Raw genomic sequence first — 22,201 nt, forward strand, 5'->3', positions numbered from 1 at the left:
GTGTGTGTGTGTGTGTGTAGGGGGAGGTGAACAGAACAGAATGCCTAAGTTCTAAACCAGCATGGATCAGTGTCAGCAAGAATTTGGGCTGCAGTTGGGACCCACCACCCAACTTGTGAAGCCCAAGTCACATCAAGAAGTTGACAGTGTGGCTTAGAGGCCTCTGTGAGCCAGTGTCGGGCCAAGCCTAGCTCACCCAGCTTCTGGGAAACCTGTACAAAGTACACAGGAGACCTCTGTCCTCATGCCACTCTCTCTTTCATACACACAGCATGCAGGGAGGGTTGGAATTAAGAGCTGGTCTAGAGCGACCACAATGTCTATAGCAAAGCAGTCCCCACAGGCAGGAAGTTGCAGCAGTCATGGGGTACGAAAGCGTGGGCCGAGCCGGCAGGTTGCTCCTGGCACTCCGAGTTCAAGGCCGAGAGGCAGGTCCTTTCTTCAGGTGGGTCCTCAGCAGTAACTTTTCTCCTTGCATGCGGCCAGCAGGAATGGGGTGCTTACTGGCAAGGCTGCCCCAGCACCCTCAGGGCAGCTGCATAGTTGGACTGCAAGGAAGCAGGTTCATTAGCTCACTCACCAGCCAACTGCAAAGCCATGTCCAGGTCCACCCTGCCCAGCGCAAAACCAGCTTTGGGACATACCTGCCTGACTATTCTGCATGATTGGCACTACTTTTGCCCTCCACCCAGCCAGACTCACCTTAAGAAACACCACCCAGGAGCCCTGTCTGCACCCTTAGTTACACACAGCACAAGACCACACACAACCCAGCACCCACCTGCTGCTCATGTACAAGCAACTCAGGGATATGGAAAGAAGTGAACAGGTGTTCTGTCTCTCTGCACCAAGACATCCAAGCACAACTGAGAGCCATGAGACCTGGCTTCTAAGCCAGCCACCCAACAGCATCCCTGAACCTATCTGAACCCGGACTCCTTACTGAAGAGCAGGTAAGCAGGACCCACGCCTGAGGGGAGGCTCCTGAAGGGGCTACTTGCATATCTCAGGATGATGACAGCAGCATATCATAGGCACTTCACTAGACTAAGCCCCTTCAGAAGCTGGCCAGGTACCAAGCCCTTCAGGACCCTGGTCATGGTGCTATGGCAGCATGTATGCTCCCAGTCCCCAGCCTGAGCAGTTGTAGGGTGCATCCTAGCCTTGGGGTTAATGGATGTTTAATCACAGGGGAGCAGCCTAGGGCAGAAGCCCAACTGCTTGGTAATTGATACCAAGGTGGAAGGGAGGGGCCCCATGGGAACCAGCGGAGCCTTCATGCTCAGGGGCTGAATCCAGAGTGGACTGAGTTGCTGGCAAGCCTCCTTTGGCCACCGCCAACTGGAAGACTTGGGAGAGGGACTTCCCCACCCTCACCCCACCTGGGGCCTCAGGTTCCTCATCTGCACACAGGGATGACAACACGTGCCTCCAGGGGCTGGTGAGGAAGTTCAGGGTGGGCTGGGGTAGAGTACATGGCACCCGCTCAGCAGACAGCAGGGGGGGATGGAAGAGAGCTTAGCTGTCCCGGGGGAGCCCACTGTCTCACCAAGACATGGGACTTCTCCAGTATGCAGCTGCAGGCACAGAGCAGGGGACCCTGGTGCTACACACCCTCTGTGCCTTGCATTCTTATTTCTAAAACAAATCCAAGCATCACCCACTCTTATCCACACACAGCAACATGGCTTCCAGAAAACCTGAAAAAGGAATTTATTTCTTCTTCTGTTTGTTGTTACCTTCCTACCCCACCCCACCCCCACTCCCACTTGGTGCCTAGAAGGAAGCAAAGAAATCCGGAAGCTTCCAGCAGCCCAGGCTACTGCAGACTAGATCAGCCTGTGAAGAGAGGCGTGGGCATCAATCATAGGGATTTAGTGGCAACAAAGACCTCATCCTACCAAGCCCATGCACAAGGAGCACCTGCAGGATGAGGCAGAACAAGGGATGCTTGACCCCTGGTCCCACATCCTCACTCTCACTTGCTCCAGCAGCAAGTGGCTTTGTGAAGGAAGGGATAGTCACCTGCTTTGTTCATGCTGTGCCACAAGTGCCTGGGTCCCTGCCCTGCCATGTGAGGCAACCCGGCACCTGTGCTGGATGTGACACCTGAGAAAGCACTGCTTACCTGGTTTCATTTTTCATTCTCCAGCCATCCCGACACTTGTGAAACCACAGCTCTTGGCCTGGGGATATGGTGGAGCTCTCGGGGTTCTCGGCACAAAACGTCAGTCTAGGAAGAAAAGGGGGGGATCCCTGAGAGAGCCTCTGGAGGGATCTGACAGTGCTATCTGGATTCACAGCTGATTTGGGGGGATAGAGGGAAATTTCCACCTGTGGCTCCTCCTGGGGCTCCAACACCTCTCCCTCAACTAATCTGCAAGTCAAAGTCGAAGTCAAAGCAAAGGACAGCTACAAGCACAATGGCTCAGTGACTAAATCCTTGCCTTGCATGTGCCAGGATCCCACATGGGTGCTGGTTCATGCCCTGTCTGCTCTACTGCCCATCCAGCTCCCTGCTTATGGCGTGGGAAAGCAACAGAGGATGGCCCAAGGCTTTGGGACCCTGCACCTACATGAGAGATTTGGAAGAAATTCCTGGCTCCTGGCTTTGGATTGACTCAGTTCCAACCACTGTGACCACTTGGGGAGTGAACCAGTGAATGGAAGACCTTTCTCTGTCTCTCCTTCTCTCTATAAATCTGCCTTTCCAACAAAAATAAATAAATTATTAAGAATTAGAGTCTAATCTACACTCCATAGCCACAGCCTCACTGGGACTTGATGAATTTGGCTCCACAAAAATAACTCACGAGATTCCTGAGGTTGAGGTTGGCCAAAGCCACACTTGGGATGAGTTAAAATCCTTCCCCATAGGGCCCGGCACGATGGCGTAGTGGTTAAGGAACGTGCCAGAATCCCATATAGGTACTGGTTCTAATCCAGGCAGCTCCATTTCCCATCCAGCTCCCTGCTTATGGCCTGGGAAAGCAGTCAAGGATGGCCCAAAGCCTTGGGACCCTGTACCCACGTGGGAGACCTGGAAAGAAGTTGCTGGCTCCTGGCTTCGGATTGACGCAGCACCAGCCGTTGCGGCAACTTGGGGAGTGAATCATCGGATCTTCCTCTCTGTACATCTGCCTTTCCAATAAAATAAATAAATCTTTAAAAAAAATCCTTCCCCATGAACTCTACTGTTTACAGATGCACTCATGAGGGAAGATGACTCCTTCACACAGCTGGCAGGGCACCCAGCCACAGCTGGCAGAGGAGGAAGGAAAGAGGGAGCCTTAATCTATGGCTAAGGCTGAAATTGAGTCCGACCATTTTGAGGTATAATGACATGACATCTGGTCAGGCTGGGGGATGGAGCTGCATCACTCAGTGATCCCACAATTCTTTTTTTTCAAAGATTTATCCATTTGTATTGGAAAGGCAGGTAAGATTGATGGAACGGATAGGCAAGAGAAAGATCCTCCATCTGCTGTCTCACTCCCCAAATGGCCAAAATGACCAGAGCTGCACTGATCCAAAGCCAACAGTCAGGAGCTTCTTCCAAGTCTGCCACACGGGTGCAGGGTCCCAAGGTTTTGGGCCGTCCTCTACTGCTTTCCCAGACCACAAGCAGGGAGCTAGAAGGGAAGTGGAGCAACAGGGACACAACCTAGCTCCCATATGGGATTCCAGTGCTTGCAGGTGGGGATTTAACCATTAAGCCATCACACTGAGCCCAGCGATCCCACTTTTTACAGCACATGCACAGAGGCCCTTCCCATGCGAGGGCTAGACAGTACACAAGCAGGGTCTTTTCAGTACTATCAGTAACTGGAGAAGAACACCAGTGACTTAAACAGTCCCAGTAATCACCTACTTACAGGCTTTATAAATTAACCAACTCCACATGTGCACACATTTGACCATGCTCAAAGGAAGAAGATAGCTCATGAAAGATATCCACAGGTAAAATTTGGAAAATCTCCTCATACATTGCTTATAGGGACAGGCAGAAGGGCTGATGTCTAAACCCATGATGGAAGGAAACACTAACACGGATTATGATAGAATCTGGGTTATGATTGCTATGAACCAAGGAGAGGAAGGGGGAGAGGAAAAGCACAGAGGACGCTCAACTCTGCAAGGTTCTGAGAATCTTAGGTGAGAGCTTATTCAATTTATACCACACTCATGGACACGGGGTGCTCTGACAGGAGCTCAGAGAAGCAGAGGGCTCCCAGGCCTCTAGTCCTCAGGCTAGCACCTGCCATGCACAGGGTTCTAGACCAAAGTCAATAGGCTAAGGATGCAATCTTCCACCCTGCTTTCCTCTGCTGCCATGCTGGGTGAAAATGCAACAGGGCTTACAATGGGGACAATGATGACTGAGGGACAAGGCAGGTGGAAGCTGCTTTCTCCCATCTCAGAGCTGGGAGCAATATCTCCCAAGGTCAGCCTGTGGACCCACGCTAAGGGAGAACCAGCCTCTCTTGACAAAGTTCTCCCACACTTATCCAGCTCTGCACCCTTCCTGGTTTCTATTTAGAAAAGAGCCTGTTCCCAGAGGCAAGGCCTGGGCTCAGGCACTGATACATCAACTCTGAGTCTTTCATGCTACGCTCAGGGTACAAAGAAACGGGGCAGCTGCCAGCTGGCACAGCATGTGGAATTCTCTGTAACTTGAAGTTAGGGCCCCCGCCCCAAGTGCTTGACTCACGGCCTCTGGAGGAGACACAATGATGCTGTGAACATGAGATGCTGGGGTAAAAGCGAAGGGGATGGGACCACAGAGTTCACCCCAGCCATGAAACTCCTGTAGTCTGCTCTGGGCAGAAGAAAAGCCCAGCAGTTGCATGGACCCCAGGGTAAACAGAACAACCAAAGTGCCTTGGCCTGGGAAGTCTCTTCCTCCAGGCTGTTCTGGGGGTGCAAATTTAGTAGAGGAAAGGACAGGACAGAGGCCAGCGGCCCCCACCCAAGATACCTACCTCCGCTGTGTTTCCCCAGACTTAACCCGGATGCGCCTGATACTCAGCTCCTGCTCGGGTCTGGGGGATCCGGACAGGTAGCTGCGAAACTCTCTCCACAGGTTGTACCAGGACCGAGACGTCCCCTCCCAGGTAAGTTTGATCTTCAAGAGCTCTCCCAAGTCCTCCTCGGTGTAGACCAGGAAGGTGTTGGTGGCGTTGAGCCCAATTTTCTCTACTCTGCGAGGTGAAAATGTAGAGACTCTCACTACCCTGACACCCAAAAAGCCATCACACTGGACAGATGACAGGGAACGGCACCACCCCATCCCCATTCGGGAGAAATATGTGCATGCTTCCTCCCCTGCCTTCAGCCCTTGCAGGGCTCAGCTGTCCCACATGGACAGAGAGATGGCATGGTCCATGGTTCTCTGACTTCTGATCAAAACCATAGGACCAAGGAAATGCAGACATGAGAAAGCACAAAAAAGTCACATCTGCTCCCTAGTAAGCTGGTCCCATCTGCCCACGAGCAGGTCCTTCCCCAATCCCAGCCGCCCTGTCTGCTCCCCTCCTCTGCCACCAGGGATACCTGACTATGAGCAGACAATGAAGCCCCGAAAAGAACTTGCCTTACTGGTGTTTCTTCTGAAGCCCAACATTACTTGGCATGGAACTCTACCAAAACATCTACGCTGCTGTGTCCCCTCTCACAGCCAGGTGATTAGAAAGGTGATGTCATGAGAACGTCACCCATGAAGAGCTAAGTTGCCTAAAGCCTCAGAGGCCAGGGACTGCCCAAAAGGAAAACACAATCTCCACCCAGCTGATACAGCAGCTTCTCACATGACTGAGTCATTCCAGGAGCTTCCCCCCAGCAATGCGCAGAGCCAAGGGCTTAGAGGGGCACACACAGGAGAGAGAGGATGAGCGCAGAGCCAACTAAACCACCCAGCTCCTCCCCGAGCGATGTCCTGCACCTATTCTCCCAGGCTCCCTTGCACTCCCTCATCTTCTTTTCTTATTTGTTTGTTTATTACATTTTATGACATAGTTTCATAGGCTCTGGGGTTCCCCAATCCCGCCCCCTGCCCTCCCCTCCATGGTGGAATCCTCCACCTAGTTGCAGTGTTACAGTTCAAATCAAGTCATGATTCTTCCATTGCAAGCATGTACCATGCATAGAGTCCAGCCTCTTATTGGCCAGATAGATTCAGTACACTCCCTCATCTTCAAACCAAACCTGCTCTCAACCCCAGATGCAGCAAAGGTAGTACAGGACTTACATCTCCAAAGGCAGACTCTGGGATTCAGCGTTGGTGCCATACAGGGTGACATAAAAGTTGGGGTCAATTTCTCCCATGTTCTTGTAGCTGAAGAAGTGGATTTTCATTTGATAATGGTAAACTGCAGAGACAGCAGGACAAAGACACCTATGAGTCTTTGCTTGTCGCTGTAGGGCACCCCCGGCCCACACCAAGAGGTTAGGGATTGACTCCCTTTGGCCCAGCCCTGCCTCCAGCCTCTCTCGGTCCTACCCTGTCTGAAGGCAGAAGTCACTGCAGTACAAACAGAGAAGCCTTGAACTATAGGGGTCAGGAGACCATTTGTTAATTTTGACCTTGCTACTTTCTACATCCAGGGTGACCCCAGACTAAGGACCAAGAACTTGACTTTCCAGAGCCTCAACTTTCTGACATGTAAATTAAAACCCTTGAAGCCTCATGACTTTATAACATGTCATGAAATTGATTCCCTGTTCCTCCTACCTCAAAGTTAGTGTGAGAGGAAGCAAATAGGGACATAATTTTTAAATATTGATGCTGTGATCACAGAGTGATATTCACATCACAAACACATTCAATTTTTAAAGATTAGCTTTCCTAGGGGATGTAAAAAGTCCTCTGACTTGCAAAATTCTTATGTAATCATTCTGGGCCCTGGCTCCTAGGCTAGGTTGCACCCTGCTCTGCACCATGTGCGTAGAAGTCGAACATGTGCTTTAGGGGTAGAGGGTTACCTCTGAAAGGCATGCCTGCGCGGGTCTTCAGGTACATTTTACTGTTCCTCTTGTTCCTCATTTTCTTAGCATTGTAGCCAATGTTGTTACAACGGTTCTTCCTGCAGCTGAGACAAATCCCCTTTTTGAAGCGGTTGGAGTCACTGCACTGGAAGGCAAAGCTCGGCTTATCCTGATTCACCAGGGAGTCGACAAAGAGATGGACGGCTCGCTCATGCTCACACTTCACCAGCTCCGTGACTGCTGGGACAGGCAGAGAACATGCAGGATGAAACTTTCTGGATGACCAGCCACTCAGTCAATAAATACCACATGCTTCATCAATAAGAGCTATGTTCATTGTTGCATTTGTGTGATTCATACAAATGACCAGTGTTGTAGTAAGATCCTATTAGCACATGACCCACTGGCCCATAAAGGTGAGGGGATCTACTAAAGGCCACAGACAGTTGCTTACGAAAGTAGGAATGCAATTTGTATTTTCTGATCTGTAGTACTTCCTTCTTTTACCCTCAGGCTAAATCCAAGAGCTCAAGTAATACCTGGGAACTTAAGAGATGTTTGACAAAGCAACCTCTACGCCATCCCTACTGGCACTATAAACCTTAAGATATGTTTTCAGCCCTCCGCCAGAGGTAGAGTGAATTTCCTTGTATCCTGCATGCTCTGCAGGGTTACCTGGGCATTAATCCCACTGGGAGAGAAGGACGAACACTGAGTGGATAGTGTGACATCCAATGGACAAAGCATCAGAGGGGAAAAAGCAAAGCTGAACCAGGGCTCAGGAAAGCTCCCAGCCTCCAGATCAATGAAAGGAAAGCCTGCACAGACGCATGTGCTGCAGCAACTTCAGTCCAGCCCAAGTCTGCTGAGAACAGACACACGTTGTCAGAGGATAAATTAGGAAGAAAGAGATTTGCTTTTTTAAAGTGTTACCAAACATGGAAGAGTGTATCTCCATTGTGGAATACCACACAGCCTACAAAAAGGACAGTTAACAGGTCTACATGCCCTGACATTTAAGAATACCCACAATATATTGTGGCTGAAAAGGGAAACTTTCAGATCAATCTGAGTTTTAAATGAATATGATAAAACACACACATATAAATTTGTAAAGAAAAGAAATTAGAAGAATGCACCCAAAAGTGTCTGTGTCCATACCAGGTACCTTTTAAGAGGAAAGCAAGAGCAAATATGAAGGAGCAGCTTTACCTTTTGCTTTACACAATTCTGTATGGCCTGCTTGTGTGTGTGTTTTGTTTGTTTATTTTTTACAAACATCCATGTATTCCTTTTGTTGAAAATATGAATGAATCAGTAACAAGCATACCCTCAAACCATGAGCAGACAGAGCAGAGCCGGCACCAGCTCACTGCAGAAGTACAGCATGCCGAGACACGTGAACCACATGTTAGAGGCCCACCTGGCCAAGGCGGGAAGAACATGAATGGCATTGGGGGCCTGCACACTTCCATCTACATGTCTAGGAGGAGTTGGGATCAGCTGAGGCACACAGGAAACAGAGAGAAATGCACTCACGTCCGTAGGCAACGGACCCCAAGATGTCATTGAGGCCACAGCCCGGTTGGAAGTCGCCCCCGTTGGGGTAGATGTCAATGTGGCCCACGGGCATCTGAATACCGATGCTGAGGCCGAAGGAACGCGTGTAGGTGTGCAGGACGTCCACGAAGTCCGCATCATCTGGGGAGAGTCGCTTGTGGATGTCCACACCTTCAAACATGGGCCCAGCAGGATCCAGACCTGAGGCAGCAGAGGAAGGGGTTTGGGAGGGACTGTGTCAGGGCCACCAGGGTGACAAGTCCTGGCTCAAGGTGTCAAATCCAAGTGCACGGAATGGAGACACTCTCTGAGCATGGCTCTGTGGACCCAGACCCAGAAGACAGAAAAGCAAATAAAGAAGCCTATTTCCCTATGTCGCTGACCCCTGAGACATCGCTGCTCAAACTTCTGCTGGAGAGCATGCACTCACTTCCAAAGACTCCACCTATCTTGGCAGCTCAGCCTGTCTGGGTACCAGCCTCAAGCTTCATGGTGCCACGCAGAGCAAAGGAACCATACAGTTGGAAGAAGAGCAACTCTAGAAGAACTCAAGCTCCCTGAAACTAGGCCATTTGTACATTCTGCCAACCTTAATTTTAACAGAAACATGTTTAAAGACTTGGAAGGCAGAGGGACAGAGAGAAACAGAGACAGAAACTGCCAAGGCAAGAGAGAGACATCTCAGATCTACTGGTTCATTCTCCAGATGTCCACAATACTCAGGGCTAGGGCAGACCAAAGTGAGGAAGAGCATCTCTCTTGGGCCGTCTTCTACTGCCTTCCCAGGTGCGCTTACATAGGCAGCTGGACCGAAACGAGTCAGCACTCTGCTAGGGATGTCCCTTCAGCAGAATTTTTACAGAATAACTTAGCTGATTACAACTTTCTGGAAAAAGAAATCAGTCTCTCGCAGCTGACCTATATATCTTGTAACTTCACTCTTCTGCTTCTTCGAGTTCCAAGTCAGGCCCAGAGATGGAGTAGTAAGAAAGGGACATGCACCTGACACTCTAGGCAGTCATAGCATTGGCCCCCAGAATGCCTGTGCTCGGCGGCTACACTGAGCAAATTTTTTTTCTTTTTGCCTCTAAAACATCTTGATTGAGCAGGCAAGTACCATTAGATGGTCAGTGGTGCTCACATTGGAAGTTACACAAATAGCACTGGGGAGCTTCTTTAAAGTTTTGGTTCTGCCCCACAGAGCCACAACTCTGGAAAGCCACATAGCAGCCAGCCTGTGCATTCATGCACTGGGGGAATGGGTGGAGACAGCAACTGAGTAAGTAGCCCCAACAATAAGGGAGAGGACAAATTATCTTACTTTTGGCAAGGCACGAATGCAGAATCACACAAAAGCCATTATTTTTTTTCCCTGCAAGGGCAGACATTTGGCCTAGCAGCTAAGACCCGGGTTAGGGTTTAGCAGTTGGGACTCCGATTAACACTCCTACCTGCCAACCATATCCACGTGCTTTGGGTGGAACCTTGGCTCTGGCTCCTGACTCCCCTTTCCTGGCAATGGGGTATTGGGACCCTGGGAGGTATGTGGCTGGCCCAAGGAGTTGATTCCTGAGACTCATGAGGGAGGCCTGGCTGGAGCTCCTGCTTTCTGACTACAGCTCTGGACCTAGCCAGAAGGAACTAATGCTCTCTCTCATACTCATTCTCTCTCTTTTCCACCAACATCTCTCTCTCATGTGAAAAAAAATTAATATTAAAAAATATATTTTGCAAAGTATAAGGTGCAGATTTCTGAGCTCCTGCCCTCTTAGAGAGGCTAATGGGCACATTGATTCCTAGAAGCACATTCTGAAACCCTCGTGATGCCAAGTGGCTGCAAACCTTCCCCAGACTTCAGCATCACTCCTCAGTTGGACTCTGAATGCCATCAAGCACACCATGCCTGACAGGAAGCTGCCTGTGGCACCAACTACTACCCAGAAGCCCCAGTGATCATGGGATAGAGTTTTCTGGAGCAGCGAGCCTCATGGCTTTGCAGCCATACCAAGAAAGCAGGCATATAGCAAAGGAGGCGCTGTGGATGGGCTGAAACAGCTCAGGCACCAATGGCAATGTCAGGAAACACTTTGCGGGGAGGGAAGGAAGCATCTAATAGGGACAGACCAAGGATTCAGCAATATATCACAAAGCATTGGCTTCCCCAAATGTCGGTAGTGCTTGGGCTCAGGAAGTACCAAGTCAGGGAGCCAGAGGACCAAACATGGAGTCCAGGAAAGAGGAGATGGGTGCCTGATTTTTGAGCTAGCACGCCAGAACCAGGGAACACACTGGACTCGGAGGCTCGGGAGGGTCATTTCAGGGTGAATGAAAGGTGAAGCTACTGCATGCAGTAGACACTCAACTGAGAGAGAAACTCATTACAGAAACCCTAAATTGTTCTCAGAAGTTTGGGTATGTATGACAAGCTAAGAGAAAGATGAGACAACATCAGTGTCCCTTGCAAGCCCACAGGGACCCATTTCAGAGGCTGAAGGGGCCACACTCAGACCTAAACGGCTTCTCGTTGCCTCCCGCCATGTCCCCTGCAGGAGAGAAAAGGAAGGAGTGCAACCTTCTGTTTTACATCCAGCACAAGAGGGAGGCACTTTGCTGGCTGTGAACAAAGGTCCCCAGCAGACAGTCAGCACCATGGAAACGGAGCTGCACAGGAGGAATGCTGGCAGCCGACAGGCTTCACAGGCTGCTGGCAGGCACAGGCGGGGCCTCCTCCTGCTCAGACCTCGTCAGCCTCCCTGCTCTGACTGCCCCTGCCACATGCCCAGGGTCCATGGACTCGGGGGGAGGGTGGGGGAGTGGCACAGTTTTCTTTTCTAACTGGGAATGGGAAGGAAAACTTACTCCTTCCAAAGACATAGGAAGATGGGGAACCCCCACAGATGTGGACTCCTGCACAGGTGCATTGCCCAGCCAGTCAAGCACACACGCACACACACGCGTGCACGCAAACTCTAACGCTGGCATAGCAGGGTACAGCCTGCTGTGCTTTCAAAGTTCTCTTCCTTTTCCCTGCAGAAGACATGCAGTCTGCCACAGTGGCTAGGGGCAGCCTCTGGAATCGAACAGCCTGGGTTTGAATCCCAGCTCTGCTGCTCATGGGGATAAGACATTGGGTCCTCACTATTTCCTCATTAGTTCCTAGCCTCAGTTGTGAAATGAGTCGGATTGCTTACATCTTAACAATGGCACAAAGCACCAGTTATGACATGTCTCCATGACACCAGGTACAATTTTAATTTATACTGCTGAAATAAACACATCTATTGGCTTGTGTGTTTATAACTGGACACATACTCCATTAGAAATAATCTGCCCTCGGGGCTGATGCATTGGCTCAACTGGCTAATCCTCCACTTCTGGAATCCCATATGGGCACGAGTTCATGCCCTGGCCACTCCACTTCCCACCACCCTTCTAGCTCCCTGCTTATGGTCTAGGAAAGCAGTAGAGGATGGTCCAAAGCCTGGGGAACCGCAGCCATGTGGGAGACCTGGAAGAGGCTCCTGGCCCCTGACTTTGGATTAGCTCAATTCTGGCCATTGCAGCCACCTGGGGAGTGAACCAGTGGACAGAAGATCTTTCTCTATGTCTCTCCTCTCTGTAAATCTGCCTTTTCAATGACATTAAATAAATGTTAAGAAAGGAGAGAAAGAAAGAAAGAAAGAAAGAAAGAAAGAAAGAAAGCTAATTCTGTCCTTTTCCCTAGCACATCACAGGCTCCTCTCAGAAGCCTATGAGAGTAAAACTAGCAAACACCAGTCCCACACCCTGGCCTGGGCAAGAACAGGATTCAGGTAGCTGCTTGCCAGCCCCAGGTTAAGCAGTCCCTAGTGGCCTCTGCACATTGACCTCACTGGCTTAGGAGCCCCTTACCACCATGCGTGTGCACACGCACACACACACACACACACACACACACACTGCACTCTCTGTCCTCCTCCCAAACAGACCGTATGGTTGACAGGTCCGTGAGAAGTCTACCAACCAAAGGAAGAGAGGATTCATCCTCCCCCAACAGACGCGTACAGCAGCCTGTGTCAGGTGAGCCAAATCTTCTCTGAAGTGCTGCTGGGCCACTGGACAAGGGACAGCCGGAACAAAGGGACCCACAAGCCCTCAGCCAGCATTCTGTCCTTCTCCCCTGCTGGCCGCAGGAGAGAAGCCCTCGCAGCTGCAACTGCCATTCAAATGGCAGGGAGAATATCCTGCCCAGCCCCATCTTCCCACAGAGTGTCCTTGCTGCCAATGACACACTGGCCCCGACTCAGACAAGGGGGAGCTGTGTGTGTGTGTGTGTGTGTGTGTGTGTGTGTTTTACAACTCGAACACAGCTGCCCTAGCTCCAAGGTCAAAGTGCCCTGCCCCAGTACTGACAGTCCATGCCAAAGAGTTCAAGTCCCACTCTCAGGAATCAAAATCTAAGCTCTCAAGCTATGCTGAGTTCAGTCGCTACATCTCTATGTTACACTTAAGGTCCAGTCAGCAATTAAGAAAAGGGCCAGCAAAACACTAACTACCTTACCTGTTCGTTATGAAAACTGGAAAGTCTACCTGAATCATTTTTAGCTAAAGAGTCCATTCTCCTTGAGTTTTGGTTTTAAATGAAAACACTCTAAGGAAAGAAATCAATTCTCCTTCCAGGTGACCACTGCCATGGTTTGAATTTGTCCCACAAACATCCACACGGTGAAAATACAGGGGGGAAAATGGTATTAGTGTGGAAACAATGGTCTTACCCACTTTCCTGTACCCCTTGACCCTTTGTACCCTAACCAACTATGTAAGCTTATTGGAAAAAAAAAAAACAGTACCCAGAGGCTTCCACCCCAGCCTCTCCTCCACATTGCTGTTTAGCTGTTTGCCCCTGGGGCAAGTTGCTTCACCTCTCTGTGCCTGTTCCCTCATCTGTCAGACTCAATCAGCAGTTCTCAATCAGCATTCCTTGATGCTCTGAGATCCTGAGATTTCTCCATGGAAAAGGAAGCTGGAAATGGCCAGGAAAATATCCACCCAACTTCTACCAGGGCAGCCCACATTCATCTGTTTCATTCCTTGGAATTTTGCACACACTCCTTGAAATTCTCAGGACTTGACGCTCTTCAGGTATCTCCTAAAACAAGTCTTCTGTGCCCTACCCAAGCTGCCTCACTCAGGACACTCTGGGGGCAGAGAGGGCAGCTGAGGGCAGGGGACAGAGCTCAGGGATCGTGGCTGGCAGGGGACGCAGAAATTACCTGTGATTCTGCCCACGGTTCCTTTCACAAAGTTGCCAGCAAACCCAGCCACGTGTGCCCCAAGACTGTAGCCAATAAGGTGGACGTTCGCCAGGGAGAAGTTGCCTTGCTCCTGCAGGGAATACGCAGGGGTATGAGCTGCAGGATGCACTCATAAGCCCTCAAATGCCCCACCAATTCAGCAGCTGGGTCACAACAGAGGAGGAGGCACTGGGACAGAAGTTACCCAGGACATTGCTGGCACTGCTGGCCCTTCCACATGTCCAGGTCACAGCCAGGGCAGGTCAAAAGGACAAGGCGGCACTTCAAATGCCAAGTGCTGCTGGTAGGTGGACAGTGTGACAACAGGCTGTGCATCTGACCATCCCCCCACTGCCACCGCCGTGTTTTCATTCTTTCACCTGCACTGTGTGACGCAGGTGTCTGTGGCAGCCTGCAGTGGCATGCTCCCCGCCTGCTCCCTGCAGCCATGACCAACACCCTGGCAGTAGAGCTGCCAATCCACCCACCACAAGCCCTCCCAGGGTTCCAGCATTAAAACCTTGTCCCCAACAGAACACGGAGCCAGCGAGGGAAGCAGACCTAAGGAAATACCGCTTGTCATCTGTGACTCGGGAACCAAACTCCCAGCAACCAAGGCGGTGGAGAGAAGGACTACTCTAGAATCCTCCCAGAATTCCTCAGTTCCCCTAGAGGAGAGGAGGGTCTGGCTGGACCTGCCCAGAGAAAGGGGTCATTTGCCCCTGACCACGGCTCTCAGGAAAATCGCTGGTCTATACAAGGTCTTCAGATCTTATTATTTCTTCCTATTTTAAACCCAGTTCTAGCTCAGGAAGGCAAGAGAAAACTCTAGCACTGAAGATCACAAGCCTGTCCCAGCTCCTGGTCATTCCCAATCAAGCCCAAGGCATCACTTTCTAAAATCAACAAGTAACAACCTGTAAGGCCCGATGGCCAAATGGCAAATCTAGTAATAACAGGAAACAGGGCAGCGATCTATCTGCCATGTAAAGGCCCTCTCAAGGACACACACACACACACACACACACACACACACACACGGGGAGTATTTCAAAGAAGACTTAATTCAGCAACAATTTTAATCCCAGAGATTTTGGTCAAAGCCCAGAAGGTCACAGTACCACAGGGATGGGTCACTATTTCTCGGGAAAGTTCATGGAGAAGGTCCTTACTGGGGAAAAGGCCTTGGTTACCTGCAGCCAGTCAAGCATCCTTGCCACACTGTGGCCCACCTTGCTGGTGTTATTGACTGCATCTGTGTACAACTGGTGCGCCAGGGGGAGCCAGTTCACCACCACCACGTTGGCGTCCCTCTCTCTCGTCTGTAGGGCTGACACAAGTTTGTGCAGCCAGTTTTCAAGCATGCCACTCATCTGTAGAGAAAAGGGGAGACATTTCCATTCTGACTCTCACCTCGCATTTCAGAAATCCTAATGAATGGGATATCTGATCCTGTGACCTTCTTCCGAGTCAAGTGTAGAGCCTTGGCTGCATGGGTGCAGGGCCGGGAGCAGCCAAATATGTGCAGGCAGTTCTGCTACATGGATGTCTTCTGCCACCCCTCCCAGTCCTAGTTCTCCCATGGGAATGTTCATAACTGCTGTCCTTCACTGTCGCCTCACTATGAGACATCCTCAGTGGCTGGGCAGGCCCCAGGTTTGAGTCCCCTGTTCCAGGGAGGCAAATGGCCTAGTGCATCCTTCAAAGGCAGCTGGGGAGGTTGCCGTGGAGAATCTACTTCTCTCTGAGAGACGCAGGGAGTGCCTGTCTCCTAGGCAAGCATGACGTTAACAAATGACCCCTTCCCACAACCCCTATCTCTGCTCTTGACCTCGAGGAGGGGAAAAACTGCCCCCTAGAATCCCAAATGAGAACTCAGAACACAGTTTCCCACAAACACATGTTATAGATGGTGTCGAGGAGCCGACTGTAAGCCTATCCACAAGAACATTATCAAACAAATAGATATTCTATGCTCAGCCTGGGAACCCAAACCCACTGACAATCTTGCTTCTCTGGGAAACTGCTGTTCCAAGTTCCAAACAGATGACAAAAGAAGTTTCTGGAATGCAACCCGTTCGTAAGTTGCAGGCAGTTTGTATTTGCATTTTGACAGAAGGTCTTAAATGGATTCAAATGCATGATTCTAGCTGTAGGCTTTGGGATGAGGATGGATGGACAGGTCCTTAAACGTCTTCAATACACACATAGATAACCATTCCCCCACCCTCCATCCCCAGTCCGCACCACTAGGGGTGGACCTAAAGACCCAGAAAACATGTAATGGATACGAATTTCTCATCATTAGGAACAGAAATGTCCCCTCCCAATTAGCCTGGGCAGAAATCTGCACACTTAATGGTGACATTTTCCTACCAACTGTCACTATGTGAATGAACAAATCCCTTGCTGGGCAAAAGCTTCTGAAGTTGAGCGTCAAAGCCCTTTTTTGTTGAAGTTTGTCATGGGTCTTTCAATGGGAATTGCTCAGCTAGGGCACAGAAAAAGCTGCAGGGCCTTCAAACGGATCCATCTCTATGCAAACAGGAGGGCACTGTGCCAACGGCGCCAGCCACTCAGGCCAGCTGGCTTCTCACAGCTTCTTGGAAGCAGTCAACTTGCTGCAGATCAGCTTTGCCGGGTAGGGTGGGACAGCCCCTTCGAGGCAGTGGTTGACCAACGTAATTAAGTGTAATTAGAGGGGTCCTTCAGCGCCAGCCAAGCTGGGCTGCTGCCCTCAGGAGAGCCACTTTCTGAAAGCCGGTGGCATGCCAGCACTAAATACCACCCTGCTGGAGTCCACACAACTCCCTCCATGCAGTGCCCATTACATCCTTCACAGCTGTCTGAAATACAAGCAGCCCACAAGAAAACGGTGGGGGCAGAGGGTATGCAATCTGGAAGCAACAGGATTCTGTTTAATTGGCCAAAACAAAGGGAAGCAAATCCGGTGCAAAGCAGCAGACAGCTCCCACCCAGGCTCACCGTCCATCCATGAATGATAAAGAAGGTTTTGGCTGTCACGTTGAAACCGCAGTCCTCTAAAGGCTGGCTGTGGCCCACAGAAAGGTAGCAGCCTTCATGTTCTGGGTCCCTGGAAGTGCGGAGATTAAACCTCACGGCGGCTTTGGCCATGGCCCGTCCCTCTGTGGTTGTGTGGAGCTCATCTGGGGAAAAAGAACAGAGGATGGGTACATCTGGAAGACCTGGGGAGTGAAGTGTCTGGTTCAAGTTCCAGTTCAATCTCAAGCTGATCATGTAAGTCGTGGACACCTGTTCATGGCTCCTTGACCTTCCAGAATAATTGTGGAGATATAAAAGTGACCTCTCCTCTATCTTTAGCAGTTTTTTCTTAAGATTTATTGCTTTTGGGGCCAGCATGGTAGCCCAGTAACTAAAGTCCTCATCTTGTATGCTCTAGAATCTCATGTGGATACCAATTTGTGTCCCAGCAGCCCCATTTCACAACTAGCTCCATGCTTGTGGCCTGGAAAAGCAGTTGAGGATGGCCCAAAGCCTTGGGACCCTGTACCCGCGTGGGAGACACCCAGAACAAGCTCCTAACTTCTGGCTTCGGATCGGCTCAGTCCCATTTGTTGTGGCCACTTTGGAGTTGAATCAGTGGACAGGTCTTTCTGTTTCTCCTTCTCTCTGTAAATATGACTTTCCAATAAGAATAAATAAACCTTTAAGGAAAAAAAAGGATGTTTTATGTTATTTAAAAGCAGAGTGACAGACAAAGAGAGAGAAAGAGAGATCTTCCATCTTCTGTTTCATTCCTCAAATGACCACAATGGCCCAGGAGTGATCCAGGACAAAGCCAAAAACCTGAAGCTTCATCCGGGTTTCCCACATGGTGGCAAGGACCTAAACACTTGGGCCATCTTCTGCTGCCTCCCCAGGCACATTAGCAGAGAGCTGGATGAGAAGCAGAACAGCCAGGACTGGAACCACACTGTCAGGGGATGCCACTATAAGACATGGCTTAGCTCTCTGTGTCACAATGCTGACCCCAGGAGTATTAATTAATACTAATATTAATTACAGTGACTCTGAAAGAAATGAGTTCCCTTGTTGCTTTTCTTTCATCTTCCCTATCAAAAGAACTTCTTCCATCCCCTAAGTCCCTATTTTATACTATGGATCCTCAGCGTTTTCTTTCTTGAAACACTTGAGATCAGTTGAATTTCATAATTCACAAACTGCCCAATTGTAGGCATTATGGAAACATGCACCATGCCACTTCTCACACTCCTAATATCCCACCTAGGAAACAGCCACACTCATATTTTTCTAGGGAAATTACATGACTATGCAGACTTGATGGCAACAAATGAAGATTCCAGTCAGCCTCCTACAAACAGCTCAGGTCAGGTATTGTGGTCAAAAGAGTTCAAACCAGGTAAGGCCAGGTCCTGTTGCCAAACAAGTTAGCAAGACATTTTCTGATTTTGAGAGATTATGGATCTTGGAATTGGAGGTAAGTGACTATTGAGCCTTTACACAATGGGTTCCCCCAAGGTCTCCATCTCAGTTTCAGAACTTATTCTAAAGACCCCATGCATCCTCAGTAACCCAGAAAGGGCCGGGCAGGTGCCAAACATTCATTCAGTTGAGTCAACAAATGCTTGGAGCCATGCAGAAATCCCAAAGCACAGTAGCACAGTCCCTGTCAGTGCCACTGCTGACACACAGTGTCACCCAGGAGGTGGTCATGGTCCAAAGGCACTGCCACATCTATCAAGGTCCCTAGGAAGGCACTACCATCATCATCTTCCTTTGGACAGTCATAAACAGACCCTAGCCAGCAACTCTTCCACCGTCCTGGTGAGCATCACTCACTAACAGGATAGAAGGTTCCGTAGCCAACTCTTCTGGTCTCCCAGCTATCAAAGACAAAGATAGCAAAAAGCATCCCAGGAGCCTCTGTCACCCCAGAGCTGAGAAGCAAAAGAAATAATGGAAAGAGAAACCATCGTGGTGGAGAGAGTGGGGAGAGAGGAGAGAATGCACCACCCACAAAAGATAAGGTTCCAGAAAATGCAGCTGAAAGCAAAGGAGCGGAACTCAGGCTAGCCCTCATGAAAGCAAAGAACAAAAGCCCCTGAGCCAGCAGACATCTGAGCCGTGGCCATAACCAGCTCATCCAGACAGCCCACTGCTGAGAGACCAGGTGGGCAAACCTGGGAGAAAATGAGTCAGTCAGCTGCCTGGGACAGATGGATGGGTTCAACTTACACAGAAGGTTCCTCACAATCTTCTGGCTACTCCTGCCCTGAGTCCCTTCAGCCTCTGGGTCAAGATTTTTCGGCAGTATCAGTGTCCTGGTGGCTTGTTCAACTCCTTGCTGGAGAGCTAAGGTTTCTGGGAGACCAAGTATTACAATGGCAGCATCTGTCATGCACCGCCCCCTCCATGCCTCTCCACAGTACTGAATACTGGGCACTCCTGCCTACCCACCCATCAGGGCAAGGCCCATCACCTGCTTTGCTCACCACTGTCTCCGCTTCTAGAAATTACACTAAGCAAAAATGGGATGATGACTTTTTTTTTTTTTTTAACGAGTGCGACGGCTCAGCATTCAGGCACATAACTCAAGGCTGGAAGGAACACTGGCACTTTTTCAGGACAAGAACTAGAGCTCTGCTTCCAGTTTGTACTAGAATTGGAGACTAAGTAAAGCAAGCCTTGCCCATTCATTCAACGTCATCCTTCCCACACTGCAGCAGCTGACATGGACCAGCATCACCAGGCCTAGGTTCAAGACAGGAGTAGAAGATGAAACATTGGAGTTTGGTGTAGGGGCTCCCCAGCAGCACACTGCTAAGTGGGAAATTGACGGAGTAGTGGGAGATCCAGCCTTCTCTCCACCAGGGCAGCCTACATCCAAGCGAACAGATTGTCCCTACAGAAGCCAAGAAATGCTAAAAACCTAGTGGGAAGAAAAAATCGCTAGGGAGACAGAAGCTCGCAAGCAAGTAGGAGGACAGGCAGCTGCCGGCGGAAGCCATGCACCCACCACATGGCGCCTGCAACCGCAGCCGGCCTCCGCTGCACCTTTACGTTCCAAACACCTGCACTAGTCTGCCAACGAGGGGCCCAGAGAACTTGCGCTAAGCCCCATCGCCTCCCGCAGGTCCCCAAGAAAACGACAAGGAAGGCTTGTAGGCAGGCAAGTGGCTGTCTGGATGTGCCGAATTCAAGACACCATACAACGAAAGTGGCCCAGGGCGGAAAGGGCACGCACTCCGCCAGCCCGCGCAGTCTCTGGGACAACTTGCCCCAGGGAGCGGGGCAAGGGAGGCTGCCCTCGCCTGGAATCGCCCGGGAGCAAGGAGACCCCAAAGGGGAAAAAACGGCAGCCAAGTGGGAAAGCAATAAGGATTTCGAGGATTTCAGAACCACAGCAAGGCGGGCCAGGAACAGAGTGAGCGAGACTGGGGCTGCTGAGAACGAAGTGAGGAGGCTGGTGATAAAAGGAAAGGCACTTTACCTTCCTGCGGTCCCTCGGCACCAAGGGGCGCTGAGCTTCCCGCGGCCAAGCAACAATAGGCGCTCCAGAAACAGAGCAGAGGAATGCAGCGTCTCATCCTCGCCCGTCACGCCCCCTCCCCTAAACAGGATTTTTTTTTTTTAATTTAAAAAAAAAAGGAAAAATAAAAGCACCACTCCTCCACTCAGCGGCGTTTCCAACCGCCAGGAGACCACAGGTAGGTTGCCTTCTCCAGACCGGCGGGTGAGCTGGCCCGCCGCAGGCGGAGAGGAGAGATGCACCGGGCGCCGCTGAGCCGCGAGCCCGGGAACTGCGCGACTAGGGGCTCGCACAGAACCGGGATGCGCGCTCCCGCGCCGCTGGAGCTCGCCGCTCTCACGTCGAGAGCTCCAGGAGAGGTAGTTTTTTAAAGTATCCCAGTCATCTGACCCATCGCCAGATGGTGATTTGCATAATTTATGCACGATCCTGAATTCTGATTGGTCACACCTTCACTGACGTGAGGCCCGAGACTCCCCAAAGTTTGAATGAAAGAACCGCACACCCATCGCCTGGACGCCCGCACTCGCAGCCTCGGGAGGCCACAACTCTAGCCACGCGCGCTTCCTCTCAGGTCTCTTTCAAGGACTTCCTAATCCTCCGGCTTCCCCCAGCAGCCCCAAAAGGGGTGTTCTTCTCCCCCAAATCCTGGGGACGCGACCCGACGAGAAGAGCAGTCTCCCCTTGCGAGGCGTCAAGCCAATCAAGACCCTTCTGCCGGGCGCCCCGCTAGGGAGTTTCTCCATCTGCCCGCTCCCTGTTGGGTGCGTAGCTGAAGCCTCAACAGGTGCAGGCAAAGTGGTTGCCCAGTCTCCCCGCCGCGCCGAGAGGTTGTAAGCAGCCGGGCCGGCGCTTCAGGGTCGTGCAGACCCTGGTTTGGAACCCTGTTCCCTATACCAACTGCAGACCTCCGGTCGAACCAGCGTCCCGTCGCGTCCGCCACGCGCGGTGATAACAGACCCTGTCCTTGCTGGAATACGGGGGAAAGTTAGGAGTCCCCGTAGCCAAGCGGTTCAGGCGGGCTGGGGCGCGAGGTAGGCGCTTTGCTGCAACCGGGGAGGGGGACTAAAGGAGTTCTAAAGCGACCCTCCCCAGAAGGACAAGGAGCCGAGCTTTAGGGGTGCAGAGGAGGCATCAGCGTTTAAGACCCAACCTCGAGCAACGCGCCATACGTTAACTCCCTAATGAATGGACTTAAGCACCTTTTTCCTCCGTTTTCTCCACCATTTCTCCTTTCCTTTTCTTCTCTTTATTGATCTGGGTCCCCAGACGTCGGCTTGGAATCCTGCTGTAGCACAAGGGCCCGGGTCGGAGCCAGGACACACACGGGGAAGCCGGGACACACACACGGGGAAGCCGGTACGGGAGAGGTGGACCACTCGCGGTTACGCTCAGCGGAGAGCGACTCCATCAAGCGGCACCCTTGACCGCCAGTAACCCGCTGCCGTCTGCAATCGGCCCCGCCGCACAGAAAGAATATCTCTCTGTTGATATTCATTCTGGAGAGGCTGTCTGGATTTGGGGGGCGGGTGGAGGATGTTGACAGTCTCCAGAAGCAGCTGTAAATGTTACCCTCAGGGAGTTTGCTCCCAGCCCCCTCCCTAAGTTTGCTCCCACTACCCTCCTGTGGGAAATAAAGCAGGTGTGAGTCAGATGTTAGCTGCATTCCACAGATGGAAAAACCAGAAGTCTCCAGGGATATCAGTGTTGTTGGAAGGAACAGCCAGGTCTCTCTCCTCCACTCCAGGTTTGACTTGGCCAATGACCTCTCTATAGGAGCCGGGAGCCACCTTGTCTCTTGTTCGGCCACAGAGGCAGAGGATAACCCAGAATCAAAAGCCCCCTTCTCTGT

At 51.0% G+C, this 22,201-nt stretch overlaps 1 protein-coding gene across 1 annotated transcript; it reads right to left on the reverse strand.

Moving 5' to 3' along the window:
* Window positions 1-176: 176 nt before the first annotated feature.
* On the reverse strand, window positions 177-20,436 carry LIPG (lipase G, endothelial type). The gene is made up of 10 exons (XM_058677035.1): window positions 20,311-20,436; window positions 16,803-16,984; window positions 15,011-15,190; window positions 13,797-13,908; window positions 8,524-8,745; window positions 6,982-7,221; window positions 6,248-6,368; window positions 4,983-5,201; window positions 2,129-2,233; window positions 177-548 (listed from the first exon to the last, which is right to left on the reverse strand). Exons 1-10 carry the CDS (start codon window positions 20,405-20,407, stop codon window positions 527-529), a joined length of 1,500 nt encoding a protein of 499 aa, XP_058533018.1. The 5' UTR covers window positions 20,408-20,436; the 3' UTR covers window positions 177-526.
* Between the last annotated feature and the right edge of the window lie 1,765 nt (window positions 20,437-22,201).

This window comes from Ochotona princeps, chromosome 18, assembly GCF_030435755.1.
Source record: "Ochotona princeps isolate mOchPri1 chromosome 18, mOchPri1.hap1, whole genome shotgun sequence".
Classification (NCBI taxonomy): Eukaryota; Metazoa; Chordata; class Mammalia; order Lagomorpha; family Ochotonidae; genus Ochotona; species Ochotona princeps.